We start from the raw sequence: 24,891 nt of genomic DNA on the forward strand, positions 1-24,891 counted from the left end.
TGATGGTATTCACTAGTAACCCCTCCAAGCGGGATATGGGTTTCGCTGCACCAAGTGAACAGGTCGAGGCCCCCAGAGTAGGTATCTGAGAGAAGAGAGAAGACAAGGAACAGAACAAGGAATGTACTGGAGGAGTATCTGCTAGGATGAATCAGAAACTGATTAGCGATGGGGACAACTCCGGAGATCCAGATACTGTTTGTCATGAGTAGCTGTACTGGGAATCTAGATGCTGAATAGCGATGAGTAACAGCTCCAGTAATCCTGATGCTGTATAGCAAAGGATTGGTAACTGGTAATCCAGATGCTGAATAGCGATGGGTAGCAGCTCCGGTGATCCTGATGCTGTATAGCAAAGGATAAGTAACTGGGAATCTAAACTTTGAATAGCGATGAGTAACAGCTCCAGTGTTCCTGACGCTGTATAGCAAAGGATAGGTAACTGGGTATCAGATGCTGAATAGCGATGGGTAACAGCTCCGGTGATCCTGATGCTGTATAGCAAAGGATAAGTTACTGAGTATCCAGACGCTGAAAAACGTTGGGTAACACAAGGAATGATTTCTGATAGAGAACACTAAAGAATAGTGTGGAGCCTAGGACACAGGACCTCATTCAGAGCTGGTCGGTCTGAATGAGGGGAGGACGTCTTGAATTTTCAAGACGTCCTCCTTTGCGGTGGTAAGGCTGTGGGTTAACACCCACAGCCTTACGACCGCCTAAGGTGATGGTCGCGATGGTCTTTATCGGGGCTTACGACGAGACCCTAGGGTAGGGACTCCCTTGTCGTTAGCCCCGGAGAACTTTTGGCTCTGTCTGAGCCGGAAGCTCTCCACTGACATCACTAGTGATGTCAGTGGGGCTGCCCCCAAACTGTTTGGGCTGCCACCCCCCCCGGCCCGCCTTCCAAACGGGGCGAGCTGTCAATCAACATCGACAGCTCGCCCCCTTTGGATCGGGACCCGCTACGACCGGCGCTGTCGGTCGTAGTGGGTCTCACGCATGCGCACGCCACCGCCGTCTTGCGCATACTCTGTGGGGGGCCATCGACCCAGTCCGAGCGCATCGGCGCTAACGACCGAATCTGAATGACCCCCACAGTCTCAGCAAATTGTCACTAGAGAAGCGAAGTTGCACAGGCAATTTCCTTTCACGAAACTGGACTTAAATACCCTTAGGTAGCTGGTCATTGGATGCAAAGATCAGCTGAGTGACCGCAAGACTACCATTGGAGGGGCCAGATCAGGTGACACAGACCAACATGGCTGCCCCCATGATCGTGTTACGGAGACGCAGCATGGAAGTCTTAGCAGACCCTGGGAAGAATACTCAGTCCACTACACACCCGCGTGCCTGTCGTCGGACCGCCTCAGAGATCGAAGACGCTGGTACTTAGATGAGAGGTGGCCGCTCCCAGTCCGTAACCTGACAGGGAGCATAGTTGACAGAAATGAGTCAGAACCAGACTGGCAATGTGGCAACAGGGGATAGGCAAAACCAGGTCCGAAGAGTAGCCATGGTCAGAACCAGGAGCCCCCACAAGGGAATTTAGATGATGCTGCGTCCGATACCCAGGTTGTGTTCCTCTGACAGGGTTCCTATGTATGGGGATGGTGAAAACTGGGGCCACTGAAGGCAGGTAGTGTGGGTCATCGTGAGGCGTACAGGAGCTTAGCCGACAGAAACTGGTCAGAGCCAAATGGATAATGTAGAACCAGGTCAGAAGAATAGCCAAGGTTGGAACCAGGAGTTCACCAGAAGCAGTACCAAGGGAACAAGCAACAAACACTGAGTTCACCGAGAACAGACACTATAGTACAGGTATTGAGCCTAATACTCTGGCATTGAATAATGCCCAGAAACTTCACTTTATAGAGAGGAGGTTTGAATCTGGCACCAAACTTGACTTCACGTTTGGCTCGCCTGTCCCTTTAAATTTGAGACAGAGCGGCATGCGTGTTCCTATGGGAGCCGCAGCCGCCGGGAGAGAAGGTGATGCCGGCGGTCCCCACAGCTCCCAGGAAAGGAATAGCTGACGGCGAGGAAATACTGCGGATTAGAGCACCGCAGCCTCGGGGAGAACCAGCGCCGGCCGGACCATGTAACAAATGGCCAGGCTCCAGCGTGCTGTGATAGTAAAATACCTTGCTCAGGCCATTCATTCACCTTCCCCACTTATCCAATCATTTGTCTGCAAACACTTTATCTGAAGGTTAATGCACAATAACGTGTAAGGCGCGTGGCTGTCGTCGGTTCGACATAAATCTAATTTTTTTCGAGCATTATCCAGGTTTACTTCCCGGTGAATGACGGGTCCAATATTTTATATATGTAGTATAGCTACAATCACCTGCCTGCGCTTTATAAGCAGCCAGCGTATATGGATCTCTACCTCCCTGTCTGTCAGATGGTTTGTGTGTAGTATAATATAGCCGTAATATAAATGGATATAGTTACAGAATATAAGGTGCCAGGAAGCTATGGACCGTCGCCTTCTTTTTCCCTCTTACATACAAGCACTGTTTATTAAAGTTTGTTTTACATTGTCCTTGATCTAATACTGGGTTTTAATTGGAATTTTCCAAAAGTGTCTTACACAACTGCAGCTTCTTACATGTGTAATTTTCAGACAAGAACCCAAGTTAGATCCCTGGCAGCGCTATCCAGGTTTAGCTCTGCTGACAAATACAGAAACTGGCAACCTGCGCTGATTTGGTGCCGTCATTTTCTTTCTCCTTGATGTTGTTGACTGCCCTACTCACAGATTCCTAGAAAGACCCACCTGCGTAAAACTATTATTCATTTTATTTCTTCCAAGACTTGAATTCAGAAAATACTTTAGATTGTCCATGTAACATTTACTGGAAATTCATCTACCAAACAATGATGCTGGTTTTATGTATTTATATTTTGAGACATATGATTCGTATTGAGCAGCATCGAAGAAACAGCTGCGTGTTTGTGCCGCTTACATTAATAAAGAAAAAATGAAAGTGATGAAACTGTGCCCAATATCTAAATCCTATAAGAGTAATAAAATAAACTATAAAGAAAATGTGATGGTTGACGTAAAATAAATGTATAGATACACAACAGAGATGCTCCATTGTAGGCTATAAAATGCAGTTCTCAGTGAGGTGGGGGCCCAAGCCAGTAAGGGAGATGGAGCAATATTTGCCTTTATATTATATTGCTTGCAAGAAATCCTTTGTTTACTGTGCATTGCTTATGTGCATTGCTGATTGGGTTGCTTAGCAACATATGGCTGATTCCATTATAATTTCATTATGTTTTTATGCATACAGAATACATAATCAAATTGTTTGTTGAGAGGCCATCTGAATTGGTCCCTTATTCAGATATTCCATAATTAATGCACTGTTGCCCGCCTGTGGGACTGAACAAGTCTGTCCATCCTCTGATCCGCTCAAGCATCTAGTAGGCATTTACGACCACAGGCTTTGGGCTCCATCCCAGTTTTTTCTGCTGGTCCACACTGTGTACACCTTAACAGCTGCCGCCCTCAAACAATTTACCAGTATAGCAGTTCTCCAACAATCATTCCACGTTCAGAGTCCATCAGATCGTGTCATTTACCCATTATTTTGTGAGTGATGTGGAGGGTACACACGGTCAGATATTCTTGACGATATGAACGATAACTATGGAAAAAATTGTTACATCATTCATATCGATGACATGTTTGGCATGCATCGACCAACAATGCGCGTGCCCACATGTCCGATAACGATATCTGAAGTCGTCTGTGTTTGCAGTCCAACTTGGATGACTTCATAATTTAGATACTGTCAGAAATCATTCATCGTTAATGAGATCGTTGGTAAAATCGTTCATCGTTGATCTAGCAAGTCTGACTGTGTGTATGCACCAGTACACTACATTAGTCTGTCTTTTTATACAGATTCAGACATCCTACGTGCGCATTATCTGCTAAATAGCTACTTTGCATAAAATCGCCCGGTGGTTATAATAATTTGTCCATATATGTAATCATATATTATACACACACACACACACCTAATAATATACTTTTGTCACCAGGTGGCGATGTGACAATAATAATCACTTGAATAGTGCAACAATTAGTAAGTCAACACTTTACCGTAGAGCAGGCATAGACTGTATTATCAGCTACTTCTTTCACACAGTTTGGAAACCCCATGTGACTTTTCATTGTTTTTCTTTTTTAGAAACAATGTAGCATTCCTGCTAGACTGCGGGCAGGGCACTGGGGGTGCCGGTAGGGAGGGGGCAGGTCCTTGTGACATGCCTCCAATTTGCTACACTTGGGGGCGTGGCCGTAACGTACGGAAGTGCTGGGCTTCCCCAACGCTACCCTCTCATGGCGAATAGATCCCAGCGGTGATCGTTCACTGCAAGTTTTCCCACCTGCTGGAGGGGAAGGCTCAGGGCAAACTGTTTTAGCGGGGGCCCTGCTAAAACAGTCTATTGAGAACACTACAGATCTACTGGGAAGGATGCCATACCTATCATCTGAAAAACAGCATTTCACATCATGCACTGGCTATGCCACTTGACATGTTACTTTCTGCCATAGAGAATGCTATTCTCCAAATGGAAACTGTTGATGACAGAAAGGAGGACACATTGAAGAGTGTGTTGCGCTGATTTTTATTGGCACTTAGTGACAAAATGTGTGTGTGTGTGTATGTATGTATGTATATGTGTGTGTATATATATATATATATATATATATATATATATATATATAATTATGTCCTGACTCATAAATGCCCAGCCCAAGCCCCTGGACCTAAAACATGAAAATCTGGGAGTACATTCCCTCCGTGACATAGGTGCCCACTAAGAACAATTTTTCTAAATTCGACTCCTAAGGGGGTGAAAAAGGGCTAAAATGTCCGCCCCCCCCCCCCCTCCCCCTGGGCAATGTCCTGCCTGACTGTCTCATCATGGCTGTAGCACAGTTCATATTCAAACACCAACTTTCATCCCAAGTATTACATCACTGGCAGTTGGCGTGACTCCCCTATTTGAATAGTGAGGGAAGGAAATGTGTTACTACAGAGGTGAGAGAGGAAAATGTGTTACTACACAGGTGAGGAAGGGGAATGTCAAATGTGTTACTACGGGGTGAAGAAAGTGAATGTGTTACAACACAGGCGAAGGAGGGGAATGTGTTACTCCAGATGTGAGCAAGGATAATATGTTCCTACAGGTGGGACGGAGGGATTGTATTTCTACACAGGTGAGGGAGGGGAATGTCGACTGTGTTAGTACAGGATAAAGGAAGAGAATGTGTTACAACACGGGCGAGGGAGGGAAATGTTACTGCAGGGGTGAGTGAGGATAATGTGTTAATACAGAGGTGAGGGAGTGGAATGTGTTAGTACACAGGTGAGGGTGGGTAATGTCTTACTATAGCAGTGATGCATTACTATAGAGGTGAAGGATTAATGTGTTACTGGAATGGTGAAATGGAAACAGTAAATATCTAAGGCTAGGTCATCCTCTAAAATACCAACTGTCTAAAATGCACATCATTACGAGCCTTAGAATTTACTCCGGAGTGCTCTAAATAGGGTTACAACACTGTGTGTGTGTGTGTGTATGTAATATATATATATATATATATATATATATATATATCTCATACATATCTCTCATCGTCTTTTCAGTGTTGAGCTCTAACCACAGCCTATACATGTACTATCAATATTGTGACATTCTGTTGTCACCATGATGGCTACATACCGGGCCATCTACATCATGTGGTGAGACTTCATACACCATTCACCCATTTAGCTTGGATCAGTCTATCCAGGCTGTAGGTGACAATATAGATTATTGTTGGTAATACATCTTTCTACTTCAGGGTCCATAGGGGTCCACAGGGTGACCTTGGGGTATAGCTGGATCCTGGATCCTCGGGCACCACGGAGTTAAAGCTTTCAGCTGCTCCCAGGATGCACTTGGGTCCAACCTCCCCTATACCCCGCCCCCGAGCCACAGGCACCTCAGTTTTAGATGGTGCCCGGCCGGAGTCGGGTCACCCTGCGGGGTGGGCTGCAGGAGCAGCCCCCTAAAGCTTTTAATTTTTTATTTAACTTAGTTAAATTTATTTATTTTTTCTCTAGAGCAGCAGCGCTGGGCTGTCTGTACAGACGCCCACGCTGCCGCTCCTTCTCCCTGCTGGCGCCGCGACGCCAGCACTGAACTGGGGATCGCGGCGGGGGAAGCCAGAGTCTGTACTAGCCGGACTCTGGTTTCCCCCGAGACTGCTGCCGGAAGACGCCGGGGAGATCAGGTAAGCCGCGCACCGCTGATTAGCGGCGGTGCGCGGGTTCCTTTCAAATGCAGTCCCATGCCCCCGGTCTAGGGGACAGACCGGGGGCGCTAGCGGTGGCGGCGGGTTCCCCCTCCAGCGGAGGCATACCCCGCCAGACCACTAGACCACCAGGGTTAATATCGCGGCAAGCGGGATGCCGGCAACCCGGGGGTTAATATGCTAGCCAGGGGAGGAAGCCTTCCCTGTCTAGCGGCTCCTCCCCTCAGCTCAGCGCGCCTTTCAGCTCGGAGTCTGGCGTCGCTGAGCTGCAGCTACTCGGGCCACTCCTCCTCTGAGGTCTCCAGTGGCCATTTTCTCTGTGGCAGCGTGGATACTCTCAGGGAGCACGCGGACCGGTCCCCCTGTGTACCTCTCCCCTGCAGAAGGACAGTGTACACAGCACTATAGCCCTCCCAGACACTGAATCTGGGAGGTTGATTGTAGTGGAAAGGTGCAGTGAGTATATCTTCCTGCATGGTATGTGACTTTTGCTAGTGCTGCCTGTCTGTGTCTTTTTTCTACTTACTGTCAGCCTGTACCTATCCCTTTCCTTCTCCTACAAGCCCTACAGGTGTGCGGGGGAAGGGTGTTTCTACTGACCTCACCTATATAGATCACGTATTTGTGAGGTCCGTCACATACAGTTGTGTGCTACACGGTGCCATATTGTGGGCTGTTGTTCAGCACACTGGTGAGTGCGCACGTTTTCTTCCTAAGTCATGTCTGAGGAGGAGATTGAGCACTCCGGGGCTCCAGCATTGTTCTCCTGCAGGCGCTGTTCTGCAGGAGTGGATAGGGAGGATTTGTCACAGGACGGCCTGTGCGGACGGTGCCAGGCGGTCCCTGGTACGTCTAAACCTCCCATTTCGCAGGAGCCACCATGGGCGATGTTTTCCCAGGTGCTGGTGTCCATCGCGGACCGTCTGTCGGTCCCGACTGCCGCCCCTACTAGGGCGTTGCCCCAGCCTGCCATCCCCCATTCCCCGGGTGTCCCACAATTATTGCAGACTCCCCCGGGGTCTCAGCCTGTTGGTCCCTATGCGGGGTTGCCAATGTATATTCAGTCCACCCCTGTGGCACAGCCGGCTGTGGTGCCGTTTCAGGCTCCTGTGACAGCTCCTCCACCCTGGGTGGATGCGCTTTCCCACACTGTCCAAGATTTGGCGGCAGCATCTTCGGCTTTTCAGTCGATGTTGCGCAGTGACGTGCCCTCCAGGGCGTCTAAACGCTCAGTCATGGCACAGGCTGCGCATCTTTCGGATTCTGAGGGGTTCTCGGATGATGGTGAGGTACAGGATGACTCAGCCTCAGATGCCTCAGTCCAGGAGGTAGGTTACTTCTACAGTCTTCCATCAATGTGCGGGCTCTGGTTAAGGCGGTGCGGGCTATTCTTCTGATTGAGGATGAGGCACCCGCTCCCAAGTCAAGGTATCCTAGTTTTAAAAAAGCTAAGGTTACTTCTACAGCGTTCCCCTTGTCTGATCAGTTGACTGATCACATGGCGGTGGCCTGGCAGACGCCCAGTAAGCGTTTCCTGCCACAGAAACGCTTGGCGTCCAATTATCCATTCCCGGAAGCGCATTGTAAGAAATGGGAAACTCCGCCTGCAGTCGATTCCCATGTAACACGCCTCATCAGGAGTGCTACTTTGCCATTGCCGTCTATATCCTCGCTGAAGAATCCTACGGACAAGAAGGTGGAGACTTGTCTAAAGTCTATTTATTCTCTCTCAGGGGCTGTAGCCCGGCCGTCCATGGCCATCTCCTGGGTGGCCAAGGCCATTGAGGGGTGGGCCAACGCCTTGGAGGACACGTTTACGGATGAATCTCCGGACGTCCAGAGGGCGTTGTTAGGACAGATGAGAGATGCCGCCTCCTACATTGGAGAAGCATCTTTGGATGCTAGCCTGTTGACCTCTAGGGTTTCGGCGGCAGCAGTGTCTGCTCGTAGATCCTTGTGGTTGCAGTCTTGGAGAGCAGACGCGGATTCAAAGAAAGGCTTGGAGGCCTTACCTTTTAATGGGGAATTACTATTTGGTCCGGACCTGGACAAAATAGTAGATACCCTGGCAAAATCCAAGTCAGCCTTCCTCCCTTCAGCTACTACACCTGCTAAGGTCCGGAGCTCGGCGTTTCGTTCCTTTCGGGTTCAGGGCAAGGCAAAGGGTCAGTCCTTCCCGAGGCAGTCCGCACCCAAGACCGCCTCAAAGCCAAAGAAGCAAGCCTGGAGTGCTAGGCGCCCTTCTTCCAAGCCAGAAGATAAGCCTTCTGCGTGATGGGACGGGCCTCCCTCTGGGGGACCCCAGAGTGGGAGGCCGACTTCTTCAATTCGCCCAGTGCTGGCACAATACCACCACGGATGCCTGGGTGCGAGAAGTGGTCTCCCAGGGGAACGCCCTGTCTTTTCGGCACAGGCCGCCTGGCCAGTTTTTTTGCACAAGTCCTTCTCAGGACAAAACCAAGGCCTTGCAGGTTCAGGAAGCCATAGAGGCCTTGCTGACGGCGGGGGTCATTATACCCGTACCACAGTCTCAACGTGGGATGGGGTATTACTCTACGCTGTTTCTGGTGCAGAAACCCAATGGCTCTCATCGCCCCATCCTCAATTTGAAGTCCCTGAACAGGTTTCTCAGGGTTCCCAAATTCAGGATGGAAACTTTGCGTTCCATCATACTGGCGATGGAACCGGGGGATTATATGGTCTCCCTGGATATCCAGGACGCCTACCTCCATGTGCCTATAGCAACATCGCACCAACGGTTTCTGCGGTTTGCTATTCTCCACAACCACTACCAATTCAGGGCTCTACCCTTTGGTCTCTCCACGGCACCAAGGGTATTTACCAAGGTGATGGCGGTCATGGCGGCTCACCTTCGGAGCCAGGGGATACGGTTACTACCGTATCTAGACGACCTCCTCTTGCTGGCAAGCTCCCCGGAGGTACTGATCCAGCATCTCCACCTGACGGTCGCTTGTCTACAGGCGCACGGCTGGTTGATCAACTGGAAGAAATCCTCCCTCATCCCATCACAACGGATGGTTCATTTGGGGGCCCTGCTGGACTCTCGTCAGCAACGGACTTTTCTGACTCCAGAGAAGGTCTCCTCCTTACAGCTGCGGATTCACAGTTGTCTGAGCAGTGGCAGAGTGTCGGTGCACTCAGCGATGAGAGTTTTGGGGTCCATGGTGTCGGCATTCGACATGGTGGAGTTTGCCCAGTTCCATTCCAGGCCCCTGCAGGGGCTGATTCTTTCAGAATGGAACGGATTGCCACACAGGATCCGCTCTCAGATGCTGGTGTTGTCCTCGGAGGTGCGTCTGTCCCTAGCCTGGTGGCTGCAGACAGCGCATCTCCTGGAGGGGCGCCCCTTTTGGATCCCGGAATGGGTTCTGCTCACGACAGATGCCAGTCTCCGGGGTTGGGGGGCGGTGACAGGCTCCTTGTCACTTCAGGGTCGTTGGTCGGCGGAGGAAGCGATTCTTCCCATCAACATCCTGGAACTGCGGGCAGTATACAGAGCCCTGCAGTCGTCCGGCACCGCTCTTCACGGAAGGGCCGTTCAGGTGCAGTCGGACAACGCCACCACGGTGGCGTACATCAATCACCAGGGAGGGACTCGCAGTCGTGCTGCGATGTCGGAGGTGTCCCGCGTCCTGGCTTGGGCGGAGCGCTATCTTCCAGCTCTCTCGGCAGTTTTCATCCCAGGAGTCCTCAATTGGGAGGCAGACTTCCTCAGCCGTTACGATGTGCATCCCGGGGAATGGTCGCTTCATCCAGAGGTATTCCAACTACTCGTGGACAAGTGGGGGCTGCCAGAGCTGGACCTGATGGCGTCCCGTTACAATCACAAGCTGCCTGTGTACGGGTCAAGGACAAGGGACGCAGGCGCAAGTCTGATAGACGCGCTGTCGGTGAAATGGCTGTTTCAACTGGCTTACTTGTTCCCTCCGATATCTCTGCTTCCTCGGGTCCTGCGCAAGTTCAAACAGGACGGAGGCACACTGATCCTGGTGGCCCAGAAGGCCGTGGTACTCCGATCTGCGGAGCCTGTCCATCGACGCTCCGTACCTCCTACCTCAACGGCGGGACCTGTTGTCTCAGGGGCCCTGTCTTCACCCGGATCTGGGTCGACTATCTTTGACGGCGTGGCTCTTGAGACAGCCGTCCTGAGGTCTCGGGGCTTTTCTAGCTCCGTTATTACCACCATGCTGAGGGCGCGCAAGCCTGCTTCCGCGAGGATCTATCACAGAGTGTGGCACACTTACTTTCAGTGGTGCGAGGCCAGAAACTATGATCCCCAGGTGTTCCGAGTTTCGCGTATTCTGGCTTTCCTTCAGTCCGGTTTGGACTTAGGATTACGTCTTTCTTCACTGAAGGTACACGTGTCTGGTCTGTCGGTGTGGTTCCAGCGCAGGATCGCTGCTATGCCGGACGTACACACCTTTTTCCAGGGTGTTTTGAGAATCCAGCCTCCCTTTGTGCCACCTGTGGCCCCGTGGGATTTGGCGGTGGTTCTTAGGGCCTTACAGGGTCCTCCTTTTGAGCCCTTGGAGTCAGTGGAGCTCAAGTGGCTAACTTTTAAAACTGTTTTCCTCTTGGCAATTGCTTCTGCCAGGAGGGTTTCAGATTTGGGGGCGCTTTCTTGTCGTCCCCCTTTTCTAATTTTTCATCAGGACAGAGCGGTGCTTCGCACTCGTCCTGATTTCCTGCCTAAGGTGGTTTCCAGGTTCCACATTAATCAGGAAATTGTTGTACCAGCCTTTCAGTCACCTGATCTTTCGGCTGGGGAGACTTCCTTAGACGTTGTAAGGGCACTCCAGGTTTATGTGGACCGGACTAGTTCTGTGAGGAAGTCGGATTCTTTGTTTATCCTCTTTGGTTTTCACAAGAGGGGTTGGCCTGCCAACAAACAGACTCTAGCCCGTTGGCTTCGTTCTGTTATTATTGAGGCTTATATGCAGGAGGGTTTACCTGTTCCAGCCTCTGTTAAGGCTCATTCCACTCGGTCCGTGGGCCCTTCTTGGGCTGCTAGCCGTGGCGCCTCTGTTGTTCAGCTCTGTAAGGCGGCCACCTGGTCTTCCATTCAGACCTTTTTGAGGTTCTATGCGTTTGACACCTTTGCCTCTCAGGATGCATCCTTTGGGCGCCGGGTTCTCCTATCAGCACAGGAGCGTCCCCGCCCTTAGTTGGACTGCTTTGGGACATCCCCAAGGTCACCCTGTGGACCCCTATGGACACTGAAGTAGAAAACAAGAGATATGGTAAGAACTTACCTTTGTTATCTCTGTTTCTACGAAGTCCATAGGGTCCACAGGGCACCCGCCCTGACGCACCTGGCTTCATATCGGCTCTGTGACTGGTCACCGGTTTTCCGTCTCCCATTTCTGTGAGTATGGTTCTTGTGTGTTCCAGTCTTCCTTCTCTCTGTTTCGTCTCCTCCTCCGGCCTGGGCTGCTTACCAACTGAGGTGCCTGTGGCTCGGGGGCGGGGTATAGGGGAGGTTGGACCCAAGTGCATCCTGGGAGCAGCTGAAAGCTTTAACTCCGTGGTGCCCCAGGATCCAGCTATACCCCAAGGTCACCCTGTGGACCCTATGGACTTCGTAGAAACAGAGATAACAAAGGTAAGTTCTTACCATGTCTCTTGTTTTCAACTGTTTACAAAACAGTCTAAAGTGACAAAATATTGGAAGTGAGGGAGGAAAGTGGAATAACTAATTCTATCATGCTCAGAATTTTATAGAAATTCAAACAAAAATTTTATTACACCTATGTTATACATTAGACTAACCTTAATCATAAATATGTAAAAACTGTGTGATTTTATGATTTTTAAATACTTTTCATAAATACAAAGTCTGCCTTTACAGAAATAAAATAAAAAAATCATTGTTTTAATATCCTCTCTCTCCACAGGTAAAAAAAGAAGTTGGTGATGTTACTATCCTCATTAACAATGCCGGAATTGTCACCGGGAGAAAATTCATAGAATCACCTGATGCCCTTGTGGAGAAGACCATGCAAGTGAACACAATGGCCCATTTCTGGGTAATCCAGTTACAGCCCTGTTACTTACATTTTTAAGAAATATTTATACACTGAAAACATTAAACTTACTTTATCCCCTATATCAGAGACCATTAACATAATTGTTTTATTTTATTTAGTCATTGCAAATATTTAACCTAAATATAACCTATTTCATTTTACATTTTTTAAAGACCTTCATTTTCCTATCTTCCTATCTTGGCACCCCTAGTCTAGGAAGAGTCCTTTGTCTTCTTTTAAGTAGAGATTAGCGATTCAGTTTTGGCTCGGATCTTAGAACAAGGTAAAACTTCATCTTTCACGGACATCTCGGAACAGAGATGTTTTGTCTTTGAAAGATGACTTTTTGTCTCGTACCGAGATCTGAACTTGGCGGGAAGATCAGAGCCAAAAGCAAACCACTCATCTCTACTTTTAGTGAGTTCTAACATCTCCTAGGTCAAAATAGCAGCCATAACATTAGTCCAAGTGCTAATGTGAAATCAAAGTTTAGGAAGGACCCTGTTCTTGAGAGCTTACAATGTAGTTGGGAAAGAGCATAGCAGAGACGAGAGGAGCTGGTTCAACATGACGATTGGGACCGCAGCAAGGGTGTGAAAGTGTGAGTAGGGTAGGCTGTAGTAAATGGGGGGGATTTTAGAGAGAGGTGTCCATGGGTGGTTAGCAACATGAGTGAAGTCTTGTAGACTGGAGTGAGACATGGTTATTGGAGAGGAGGCAAGTAGTGTATGGAATTCCCATCGTTACAGCACTGATGCCCTCCCTTCTTACTCTGCCATCACTTAACCACAAAGTGTCTTGAGGCTAGTTGTATGAGGATACATATGTACCCTTCAATAAGGTGATTTTATTTATTTTTTTATTAGGTACTAATACATGCTAAATTATTTAGCAATGACATTGAATTACAAACCACATGTCTTTAAGGGGCATTCTGTCACTCTCTGTGCAGACTTAGGCCCTGATTCAGAGTCGGACGCTCTGACCAGAGTGCTCGCTCTGAATCAGGGCCCACCTCCATAATTATGGAGCGTCCTCCTGGACGCTCGTATAGCTGTGGGTCACCACCCACAGCATATACGAGCGTGCAGGTTGATGGTCGCGATGGTCTTGACCATCGCGACCATCGCCACTGCGAGCCAAAGCCTGCGGTTGAGTTTCTCAACCGCAAGGCCCAGAGTGATTTTGGCTCTATCAGAGCCAAAATCACTCCCACTGACATCACTAGTGATGTCAGTGGGGCCGGCTTCTGACGGTAGGCGTTCCCTTGGGAACGCCCCCGTCTGGCAGGCACGCCCACCAAAGGGGGCGTGCTGTCAATCAACATCGACAGCACGCCCCCTTTGATCAGACACAACGAGCGAAGGAAAGTCCTTCGCTCGTCGCGTGTCGCGCATGCGCACAACGGAGCTCCCTCCGTCGTGAGCATGCGCAGTGCACACCATCGACCCACTTGCGAGCGGACAGCCGCTCGCGAGTGGGTCTGAATCAGGCCCTTATTCCACAAATCCTGCCTTGTCGGAAGCTGCAGCAAATAGACAGGGACAGTTTTGATTTTTATATATATATATATAATGTGTGTAGTTACTGTATATTAGCAGAGACATCTGTCAGCCATCACAGACTCACCGTTTCGAAGTAAAGCTGGGTGGTGCTAGTGGACACAAGTACATGGTTTTTACATAGATGTTCCTTATGCACTAAATATTTAATGGTAAAATATACATTTTGCATGGAGATGCCCTTTCATATGTACTGAAGAGGAATCTGGAAAGTACGTAATAATTAAATATTTGTAACCATACTCTGGGAGCATACTTAGATACAAAGGGTCCTTGAAGATTACATCCAAATGTTGACAGTGTTGTCAAATAAACCTCTTAATCACAGTTAATGAAACGGTAACAGAAAAATGTGCTGAAACCCTTAAATCATTATATGTCCACATCAAGCAGTTTAGTGAAGTCAGACTACATATACAAAAGCTAACGTCTAATTCATTGCCATTGCTGGCAGTACACGTTCTGCTGCTTGCACATAGTGTGTGTGTGTGTGTTTATTTACCTATAGCAAACACTTGGCTCATGGACAGATATTGTACAGCAGTCTAAGGGGTATGTTTACTAAAGGTCGATTTTAATTTGTTTCAGGTTCTAAATCAGACATTTACTAACATGATTTTTTACTTTGTTTTTCTTTTAAACAATGTAAAAAATCATCTGTTAGTAAATGTCTGATTTAGAACCTGAAACAAAAAATCTGATTAAAATCGACCTTTAGTAAATATACCCCAAAATCTTTTATGACCAGTGCATGTTTCATTCATTATAGACCTATAAAGCTTTCCTTCCTGCTATGATGGCCTCCAATCACGGGCATCTTGTGAGCATTGCGAGTTCTGCTGGGCTTATTGGAGTAAATGGACTAGCAGGTGAGGACTTTATTTATTAAAACTTTGTATAGCACTAGCTGATGTACCTGGTTTCACCCTGGAAGTCCTTAGCTATTTACTGTTTCCATTTTCACCACACCACTCCAGTAACACATTAATCCTTCACCTCTATAGTAATGCATCACTTCTATAGTAAGACATTACCATCCCTCACCTGTGTAGAAATACAATCCCTCACACCTGTAGTAACACATTATCCTCACTCACACATGTAGTAACTTATTCCCTTCCATCACCTCTGTAGTAACACATTTCTCCTGCTCACCCCTTTGGTAACTTATTCCTCTCCCTCACCTCCTGTAGCAATACATTACCCCCCCACCCCTGTAGTTAGACTTTGCCCTCCCTCACCTTGTGTAGTAACACTTTCCTCTCTCACCCCTGTAGTAACACATTTCCTTTCCTCACTATTCAAATAGGGGAGCCACACCAACTGCCAGTGATGTTAGTCAGGAAATTGCACAGAGGGATGAAACATTTTAGCTTTATTCACCCCTTTAGGGGTCGAATTTCGAAAAATCCCTTCTTAGTGGACCCCTACATCACATGGATGGAATATACTGCCCGATTTTCATGTATCTAGGTCAAGGGATTTGGGCTGGGCATTGATGAGTCAGTAAGTCAGGACATTTGATTATTTATAATTGTGGAACTATGAGGAAAACCAGAACATTGAATAATCAGAGGTCCTTTATTTAAAACCAAATAATTAATTTTACAGGAATATTTTCTAATTGGCAAATACAAAGATTACAAGTACATACAGTGTAACAATAAAAAAATATACTTGCTGAAGTCAATATGCCTATGATTAGTTTTGTAACACTCACTAACGAGCACTGGCAGATTAACCATGCTTTCTGTAAGAGCAAGGGCCAACATTCCTCTTCGTTTCAGGGGCATTTTATTTATTCACTTGCTTGTTATCTTTTCTAATGATAAAGGGGAAAGCATTTTTCTTCTTCCTCCACTAGGGGGCACAGGGACGACAATGAGTAGCATTTATTAAACACTTTCCTGTTCAATGTAACTAATAACAGAATTAAGTTTCTATTTGAAATCATTCTGAAACAATGACTAAAGCTTTATTTTATTAATAGTTTAATCTGACAATATAGCTGTGTCCTCATACATCTAGCCTTAATACGCCATGTGGTACAAGATTCCTGGCACGAGTGAACCACGCAGAGCAGTGTAGTTTAGCGACTTTTTCTTTAAATTTGCATCTTATTCGCACCGCAGGCGCAGCAAGACATCGTCAATCTGTACCACAGATGCCGGGCTGCAACTTTAACTACACAGGAATTTAGGTTTAAATATGTGCAAAGTCACAGATGAAGCACAACAGAACGTGGCGTGAAACATAGCCGTATATCAGAATAATCAGTGTAAGCTTGTTAAGTGGTTTTGTTGCATCGCAGCTGACGCATATTGGAGCGACAAAGACGCTCAGAGCAAGCCGAATCACACAGGACCTGGTGCACTGAGAAGGGCTGTGTGGCAATAAAGTATGAGAACACATCTGTATATTGGCTTGCTCAAATTAGACGCTCCCCCACAGGCAGCGACTTCTGTGATTTCAGCACTTTTTCACAAATGTTACATCTTTATTCACGAATAGTGTACTAAGACACTAAGGGGTATATTTACTAGAGTGCGGGTTTATAGAAGTGAAGATGTTGCCCATAGTAACCAATCAGATTATACTTATTTATCTAGCACCTTTTAGAAGATAATAGAATCTGATTGGTTGCTATGAGTATCATCTCCACTTCTATAAACTTGCACCTTAATAAATAAACCCCTAATAGGGGGTGTGGTATAAGCGATAGTCAATAGTTAGACATTGACAAAAGGTAGACAGGGACAAAAGTCAGACACTAAAGACACTTTTTTTCCCCTAATCTTCACCCTAACCCTGCCCTTGGTGCCTAACACTCCCTCCTAGTCCCTAACTGTCTGGGTAAGTGCCTAACCCTCCAGTAAGTGCCTAGCCTAAAAAAAATAAATAAATAAAAAGTGTCGACCATTTTCATGTCGAGCTTTTGTACCTGTCGACCTTTTGTATCTGTCGACCTTCTTACATGTCGAACTTTTAGTGTGTCTGACTTTTGTCCCTGTCTAACTATTGACTGTCTAATATCTGGTGTCTATCTTGACATTGACTATCTAAATACTGTCTATCTATAGTCCGGAACCCCTAATAGGGTACAAAGTACTGTATTAGGATTAGTATTGTTTGTTGCACAGGAATTGTTATAAAGTAGCACGTTAAGCATAACTATGCGGGGCACAAGTCACTACTACTGCTTATTCATCTACTTTATACCAATTTCTATGCAAAAAACATACTAATTCTAAATACAGCACTTAGGGTCTGATTCAGGTTGGATCACAATGCTGCGTTCGCACGCAACCGACTGATTTTTGCAATCTGCATATAAGACTAAGTGCGTGAATGCGATCATAGGCAGTACGCAGACCCACCACTCAGTTATTGACAGGAAGAGCCGTTTGTGGGTGGTGACGGGGAGGTGGTCGTGCGAACGCAGGCGTGTCAGTGCGTTTGTATGCCGTTGCAGGGGCGTGCATAAATTATTCACAGCGAATCCATACGCAGCCTGAGTACTCACTGTGTGCAGGAAGTTTAGCAACTTCTGCAGTAGGGTCATGTCAACCACAAGTGTGCGTGCAGCTCCGATGTTACTCAATGTTATCGATGATTTTGCATGCTTGCACATTAGTATGGATGTGAGAAGACAGTAAGGGGGCGGCATTATGTAGTCCTGGGCATTAGCATATTTTTCGCAGTGGCTTGTTCTGTGCGAACGCAGCATTGTGATCCAACCTGAATCAGGCCCTTAGCACAGTATTAGGAGTGAAGTGCCGTGTAGAATTCAGTAAAAAATATTTATTATCAATAAATTCACTATATTCCTATAATGACATAGTAATATAAATCAGCTACAACTGATAATTAGCAATTAATGCAAGCTTGAGAGTGATATACTGGCAAGATCTAACAATATAAAATATATCAATCTTTAGACATACAGAAAATGCATTCTGAGAAAGGATTGGTCTGTATCAAACAGAGATTTGGTTAAATCCTATGATGTTATTAGGATGAAGGTGGTAATCTTTGGATATATGGCAACCCACAGTTCATTGTGGTAATACAAGTGGGAGAATAAGGACAGTCACAAGAACACGTTTCCAACTCCAATAGTCCCAAAATGATACTAAGTAGTCAGAGGACTAGTTTGTATCAAAGAAATATCAAATGGTGTAAGATACTGATTGCTAGTTAATAACAGTGTGTATACACTGCTAAATATACTTGCAAGGATAACGTATAGGTGGAGAAGTTTATTCACACGGCAGGGAGTCTAATATACACCTTTCCAGATGCTGTTTAGATTAATTCTCCAGTAGATTACATCAGCCGGCGCTCCAGTGTGGGACAGTCTCTCCACAATAGGAAGGGACCCGTTGGAGGCTCGGACACCTCTGGTGTGTGCTCCACTGAATCAGGGTATTTTTAACCTCGCAGTGCTAGTCGTATGCCGTTTGGTATCAGAGAGCAGCCCGCAGGTGTATTAATAGGGCTGATTATCTGTGGCCTATGTATACTCCGTTTGTAGGCAATCTTTGTGTAATAAATAGTGGATCCTTGATGCGTTTCTCCGGGTAAAGGCACATTCCCGGTTTCTTCAGAAAGCAAAGTATTGGTTTGTGTTGGAATGGGGAATATATAGCAACGGTAAGTAGTGGGGTGAGGGGTTGGGTTAGGGTTTAAAATACTAATAAGGCAATTCAGTCATGTGCTTGTTTTACTCAGGAATTTATCCTGTAAAAGCACATGACTATTTTATGTGCTTATTCATTGAAACAAATGGAGTCCTATAAATGGTATATACCTGCGCTTCAAAATGACTAAAATGCTAACATTTGAGAGGCAAGGTCCTCAAAACAATTCTATTGCTTTACAGAGATTTCTGATGTATATTTTGTGAAATGCTCATTAGTTGGGAGAAAGTCTGTTCTCTGTAATATGGTTATGGATCCAGAGGGAATGGGTATGATATACCGCCAGCCACATGGCCGGCGGTTTCGATTCCCGTGAGCGGCAGCCCGACAGGAGCAGAGTGCGCCGCAGCGGAAGCCCGACAGCGCCGGAAATCCCGATCGTGGATAGGTAAGTATCCACTAACCTAACCCCCCTAACCCTAACCCTCCTTAGGGGTGCCTAACCCCAACTTCCCCCCCAAGTGCCTAACCCTAATCCCCCCTCTAAGTGCCTAACCCTAACCACCCCCTTCCCCGCTACCTAAACCTAAGTCCCCCGGGGGTTGCCTAACCCTAAGTCCCCCCCCAGGAGCCCTAAACCGAACCCTAAACACCCCGCCCCCCCCCCCGCGGCTGTCCGCTCGCGGCGCCCGGCATCACTACGATCCGGATGCCGGGCGCCGGTCTCCCGGCGTCGGAGAAATGCGGGCGATTGCTTCCCATCCAGTGTGCTCTCCTACATAACCTAAACCTGTGTAGTGACCTAAAACAAGTCTGTATATGTTTGTTCCATATTGCAGCTTATCTATGGTTTCAAACAAGTCAGAAAAGGACATAAAATTGTGCTGGGGACACATTATAAGTTCTCTGTATCACTCCGTATCTTATATTACTAAAATAATGACCTTTGATGTTGACAAATATCTTATCATGCATGATGATGTCACTGCTAAAGTACATCGGCCACACAAGCAGAACAAAGTTTGTGACAGTTTTCGTAAATGCCTCTCAAATTTGTAGTGCACTGTATTCATCATCAAAAACCTTATATCTCTGACCTACAGGCAGTCCCTCACAAAATGTCATTTTGTCAGATGTCTGGTTGTAAAAATGTTCCTCTGTCACCTGTTAGAACTTGCATTTTATTAATGGGAGAGTAGGAGTCAGGGCCACTTTAATGCATTAATGGGCCCATTAGCCATATGCAAAATTTGGTTGGCAACTTACAGCTGTATAAATACAAAAATCACTGGTACAAATTGGACAATTGTCGCTGTGTGAGGGCTACTCACATAGATACTGGGCAGGTGAAACCAGAAGTCTGATCGAGCTTGGGATAGTTTTATATCTTTAGTTTAGTTTTATTGTTTGGGACTCTCTTTTGGATTAAGACTTGCACTTAAATTGGGTGTATAGTTAGCACTTTGGTGGTTTGTTAAAATGTATCCGGAGATTACAGGATTACCTTAGTCAAAGAAAGGATGATAATGAAAAGGAGAATTGCTTGAACTGGTAGGAATAGAAAAGTATAACTATTGAGGGTAGTGTATTTTGTAGACATTTCTAATGTCGACATGCTTTGCATGACAAAATTGACCACGTCGACATTCATCATGTCAACATGATTAAAATGTTGAGAAAATATCCCTGATGGTCTAATGGCGGCTTACTTGGTAAACCGGCGCCAGCGGTATCTTCCAGGTCCGTCAATGACATCAGGATGAGTTCCTGTTGCTAGTATGACTAACCTCTAACCCTTACCCGCCCCCTAGTGTCTAACCTTAACATCCATCCCATAGCCTAACCCTAACAATCCCCCTAGTGCCTAACCCTCCCTCTAGTGTCTAACCCTCCCATAGCCTAACCCTCCCTCTAACCTTAACCTCTATCCCATAGCCTAACAATCTCCCTAGTACCTAACCCTCCCCTCCCGTAGTCTAACCCTAACCTCTCGTCCCATAACCTAACCCTACCTCAGGCTATGGGAGGGGAGGTTAAGGTTAGACAGAGGTAGGGTTAGGTTAAGGGACGAGAGGTTAACCCTAACCTCTCGTCCCATAGCCTAACCCTCCCCCTAGTGCCCAAGCCTAACATCCCGCCCCCTTCCCTAGGCTAACTCTCTCCCCAGTGCCCAACCCTAACATCCCAGTCCAAACCCTAACCTTCCCTCCCTTAGCCTAAGCCTAACAATTCCCTTATGGTCTTACCACAACCCTCCCCTCTCATAGCCTAACCCTTCTCCGTGCAGAATGTTGACATTTCACATGATGTCACTATATACATGTGGGTATTTTGCAGATGCGGACATGTTCAATGTCGACATATCAACAATTTCAACATCATAACTGTCAACATTTGTAAATGCTGATATTATGGCTACATCCCTCCAGTTCTGCTTTAGTTAGTGTGGTCTGTCTGGTCACCTTGTTGTTTTTAAAAAGAAAAAAAAAGTAAATGAAGAATTTGTGAAATTACTGGTGTGTTAAAACATAAAGGTGATCACTTTCCCAACACTACACTATAAGGAGTCAAATGTTCACTGACGTTCTTTCTTACACCATATGGAAAAGGATATTTTAAAGTAACTTATTTAGAGTTGGTGACCATTAGTATAACGTGTTTTGTTTTTTTGTTTTTTTTAATACAATAACATTTAAGAACATTGTTGCTTTATTTAATCTGTCTTTAGCCAAATTGTTATAAAACTATGGATGGTGATGTGAGTGTCTTTCTGTTGCAGATTATTGTGCTAGTAAGTTTGCAGCTATTGGCTTTGCGGAATCGGTGGGCCTTGAAATGTTGGATCTGGGGAAAACAGGAGTGAAGACCACAATTGTTTGTCCATATTTTATAAACACTGGAATGTTTGATGGATGTACATCAAAGTAAGTGTTAATTGTTCAAGAGAAACCACTGAATAGGGCTTTGAAATAGAGGCACTGTATCTCATGTACAGCATCACCTAATACCCCTTTTACACCAAAGTCTCGGGTCTGACCCGGGATTTTGAACAAGTTTCCAACCCGGGACAAACCCCCTTTTACACTGTGGTGGGCACCGTTTACACCACTGACCCGGCTCTCCGGCGCAGGTGAATGACCCGTGCTCAACCCTGCAATCCAGCCGAGTCTGATCCCCGGGTCCCTGGACTCGGGTTGATCCGTTTACAACGACAAAAATCCCGGGTTGATGCGCGTTCACGTGCATCAACCCAGGATTTTTTTCGCTGGTGTAAAATGGGTATAAGTTTTGAAACTATAGTATGTCCACAACCTGGAAAGCTACTTCAGTATAAAGCTCCAGTGCTGTTACTGTTATAGGTTATCTAATAGCTAGGGGACACAAGTAAGAAATGATGGCAAGATTATTTTAATAATAATATAAAGTAATGCACAAATGATCATATAATATAATTTTTGTTTTGTAAATATTCTATCCATTTGGAATGAAAGCAAATCATATACTGACACTTGGTAATTCTAGCAATTGCCAGAAGAGTCAGTAACTCAGAGAATATTCGTGGTCTGAGTTTTTAAACCTTTTTCCCTTCTTTAAACAGCCACACAGATCTGCTGTTAATAACAAAAGTCCTGGTCCGTAGCCCATGCATCCCTTTCACCAACACTACTGTACTGGCTTGACCTCATTGATTCTCCTCCCACTCTCATTTCTGTCCCTTAAACCTGTAAAATCTGTCAGCCTCCCAGTTATTCATGTATTGTCACGCTTGACAGTGGAGTATTGAAAGCCGAGGTCTGTGGTTGTGGGAGGAATCGGAGGCCAGGGGCCTGGATATATGACCTACTCATCCACAGGTCTTGGACGTTGGCGAGGCCTGGTCAATGGTGCGGAGTCAAACCGGCAGAGGTGTTCGCCAGTGACCCCTCCAAGCGGGATATGGGCTTAGCTGCACCCTGCAGGCATGTCGTGGTCCTTTGACCAGGTATCTAAGCCCTGTGGGAATAGAGACTCAACATATCAGTCGCCAAGGGGAAATGCCTAACAAAGGCACAATTATCCAGAGAGGTTTCACTAGAAGGTGGTACCCAGGAAGGGGTACTCAGACGCACTTTTGCACTAGAAGATGGCACTTGAGGTGTACTCCGGCAGTGGTGAACTGACGCACTCTTGCGTCAAAGGTGGCACTTGAAATAGTACTCAGGCTGTGGTGCACTGATGCACCTTTGCACAACGGAATGCACAGGTAACGCACACAGGCAGGGATATAATCACACTGTTGCTTGAGATGGTATTGATTGTTAGTACACAGGCAGAGATGTTAGATGCACTGTTGCTCAAGATGACGCTTGATAATGGCACACAAGCAGAGGTGTTGGACGCATTGTTGCTCAAAGATAGACACTGGTAACTAATCATGAAGAAGCAAGGGAACCTGGAACAAGGACTCTGCTAGTTTGCACTAGAAGCGACAAACATTGTTCAGGCAACTTCCTGGAGATCTGGAGCCGGATATATGCCCATGGGTAGCCGTTGATAGGAGCGCAGGAACTGTCTTGGCGGCGCCCATGACGGGAACTCCGATCCCCGACACACGGCCGACCATGGAAGTCCGCAAGCACCTAAGGCGGAATACTCAGTGCATCACCTGCCGCCGCACCAGACGTCTGACCGCACAAGAAGTCAGGGGAAGCCGACGCGGAGGAGAGAGATGGCCGATCCTAGGCTGAACCCTGACATGTATACAGCTGTTACTGCTATACTGATACTGACTATTCACCCACCTTTCAACTCCAGTGACCCTCCTAAGCTACTTGAGAAACTTATCTACGCTCTTTTTGGATACTCTTCAATCAGGCTTTTGTTCCCAAGAACCAGAGAGACTGCACGGACTAAGGTGGTCAATAATTTCACTGTTAAATCTAAAGGCAACAAGTAATTTTTAATTTCACTGGACAGATCTGCTGCATTTAACACTGTTAACTATTTCTTTTGCAAACACTACAATAAGGGGAAAAATTACTAAGAATGTTGTTTGAAGTCAAACCTGAATCACTGGACATCGCCAGAGCGTTTTACGATCAAAAACCCTAATTTACTAATCAGTGCACTTGACTATTTACATTTAATGGTGATACACAGCGATTTCTGTTGTGGGCGAGATCATTCAATTTGCCTCATTTACAATAGACTCTGCTGTAAAAACATAAATTCGTTGACCGTTGGCAACGGATTCAAAGCAGTGCACAGATCATACTTTGCAGGCTTTGGTATTGAAATGTGTAATTAAAGTGTTAATTGAAAAAAGAAAAATTATGTGGGGTCCCCCCTATTTTCCAGTAACCAGCACCATGCTGAATCAGCCTGGCTTTCACTATAGGAGGGAGGCACATAGCGTACGGTCCCCCTGCCGTAATGTAAACCAACCCCAAACTGGTCAGCCCAGGACTGAAAATCCTCCGAAAGTGGGAACCCCAAAAATAACCTGAGGATCTACCAGCCCTGGGCGTGAAAGCCTAGGGTTCCCTGCATCCCTGGAGGCATTGAGTGCAGGGGTAATGGTGTAAAAGATAGAATTATTATTGTTCTTTACAGGTCCCAGCAAGCCTACCCCTGCATGCAAAGCATTTGGAGAACTACAAGCGACTGAATGCCCAGACATTAAGGGCCCGCTGGCACCTATAATTTCTCTGTAAAGAGAACATTACAAAAACCACAGGACTTGCACACCAAATGTTTTAATCCTTTATTACACACACGTCATACTCACCTACTCCTTGGCGGTGCTGGTTCCCCTTGTCCATGTAGAAATCCGGTCTTGAAAAAATAAAACAATGCAGATTCCCAAGCTAACTGATGCACTGTACTATCTATACAGTACAGCACCCGAATGCCCGTTCCCACGTGCTTCTCTGCTCTAGTGCTGCTTGGGTAAGATTCAAACCGCTCTCAGCCAATCAGCGGGTGTTGCCATAGACCCCAAACCATTTTGTTTCCCCCCAATTTTCCAGTACTAGACCGGAGTCAGAGGTCTGCGCTAGTTATGCTTTTTGGGGGATATCCCCCTCAATGATTTTTACAATTAACGCTCGAATTACACATTTTAACACCAAAGCCTGTGCAGATCATACTGATCTGTGCAGTGCTGTAATCAAACACACTGCTCACAGACAGGTCTATTTATTTCATGCACTGTGCTGCGATTATGGTGTGACTTTAATAGTGTTTGACAACACGATTCTTAGTAAATACGTAATTTGTATTTGAGTAAGTGTTAAATGTTCGATGTTTGGTCCGATGGTGTATTGTGCCGAATT

The 24,891-nt window shown here is 46.4% G+C and overlaps 1 protein-coding gene across 1 annotated transcript in view; it reads left to right on the forward strand.

Moving 5' to 3' along the window:
• Positions 1-24,891, forward strand: part of SDR16C5 (short chain dehydrogenase/reductase family 16C member 5) — a 55,029-nt gene that overhangs the window by 20,202 nt on the left and 9,936 nt on the right. Inside the window, exons 3-5 of the mRNA XM_088469518.1 lie at positions 12,244-12,375; positions 14,707-14,806; positions 21,357-21,501. Coding sequence (XP_088325644.1) covers positions 12,244-12,375; positions 14,707-14,806; positions 21,357-21,501 — 377 coding nt within the window. The remainder of the gene's footprint in view (positions 1-12,243; positions 12,376-14,706; positions 14,807-21,356; positions 21,502-24,891) is intronic.

This window comes from Taudactylus pleione, unplaced genomic scaffold (genome assembly GCF_031769625.1).
Source record: "Taudactylus pleione unplaced genomic scaffold, aTauple2 ptg000093l, whole genome shotgun sequence".
In the NCBI taxonomy this organism is placed as follows: domain Eukaryota; kingdom Metazoa; phylum Chordata; class Amphibia; order Anura; family Myobatrachidae; genus Taudactylus; species Taudactylus pleione.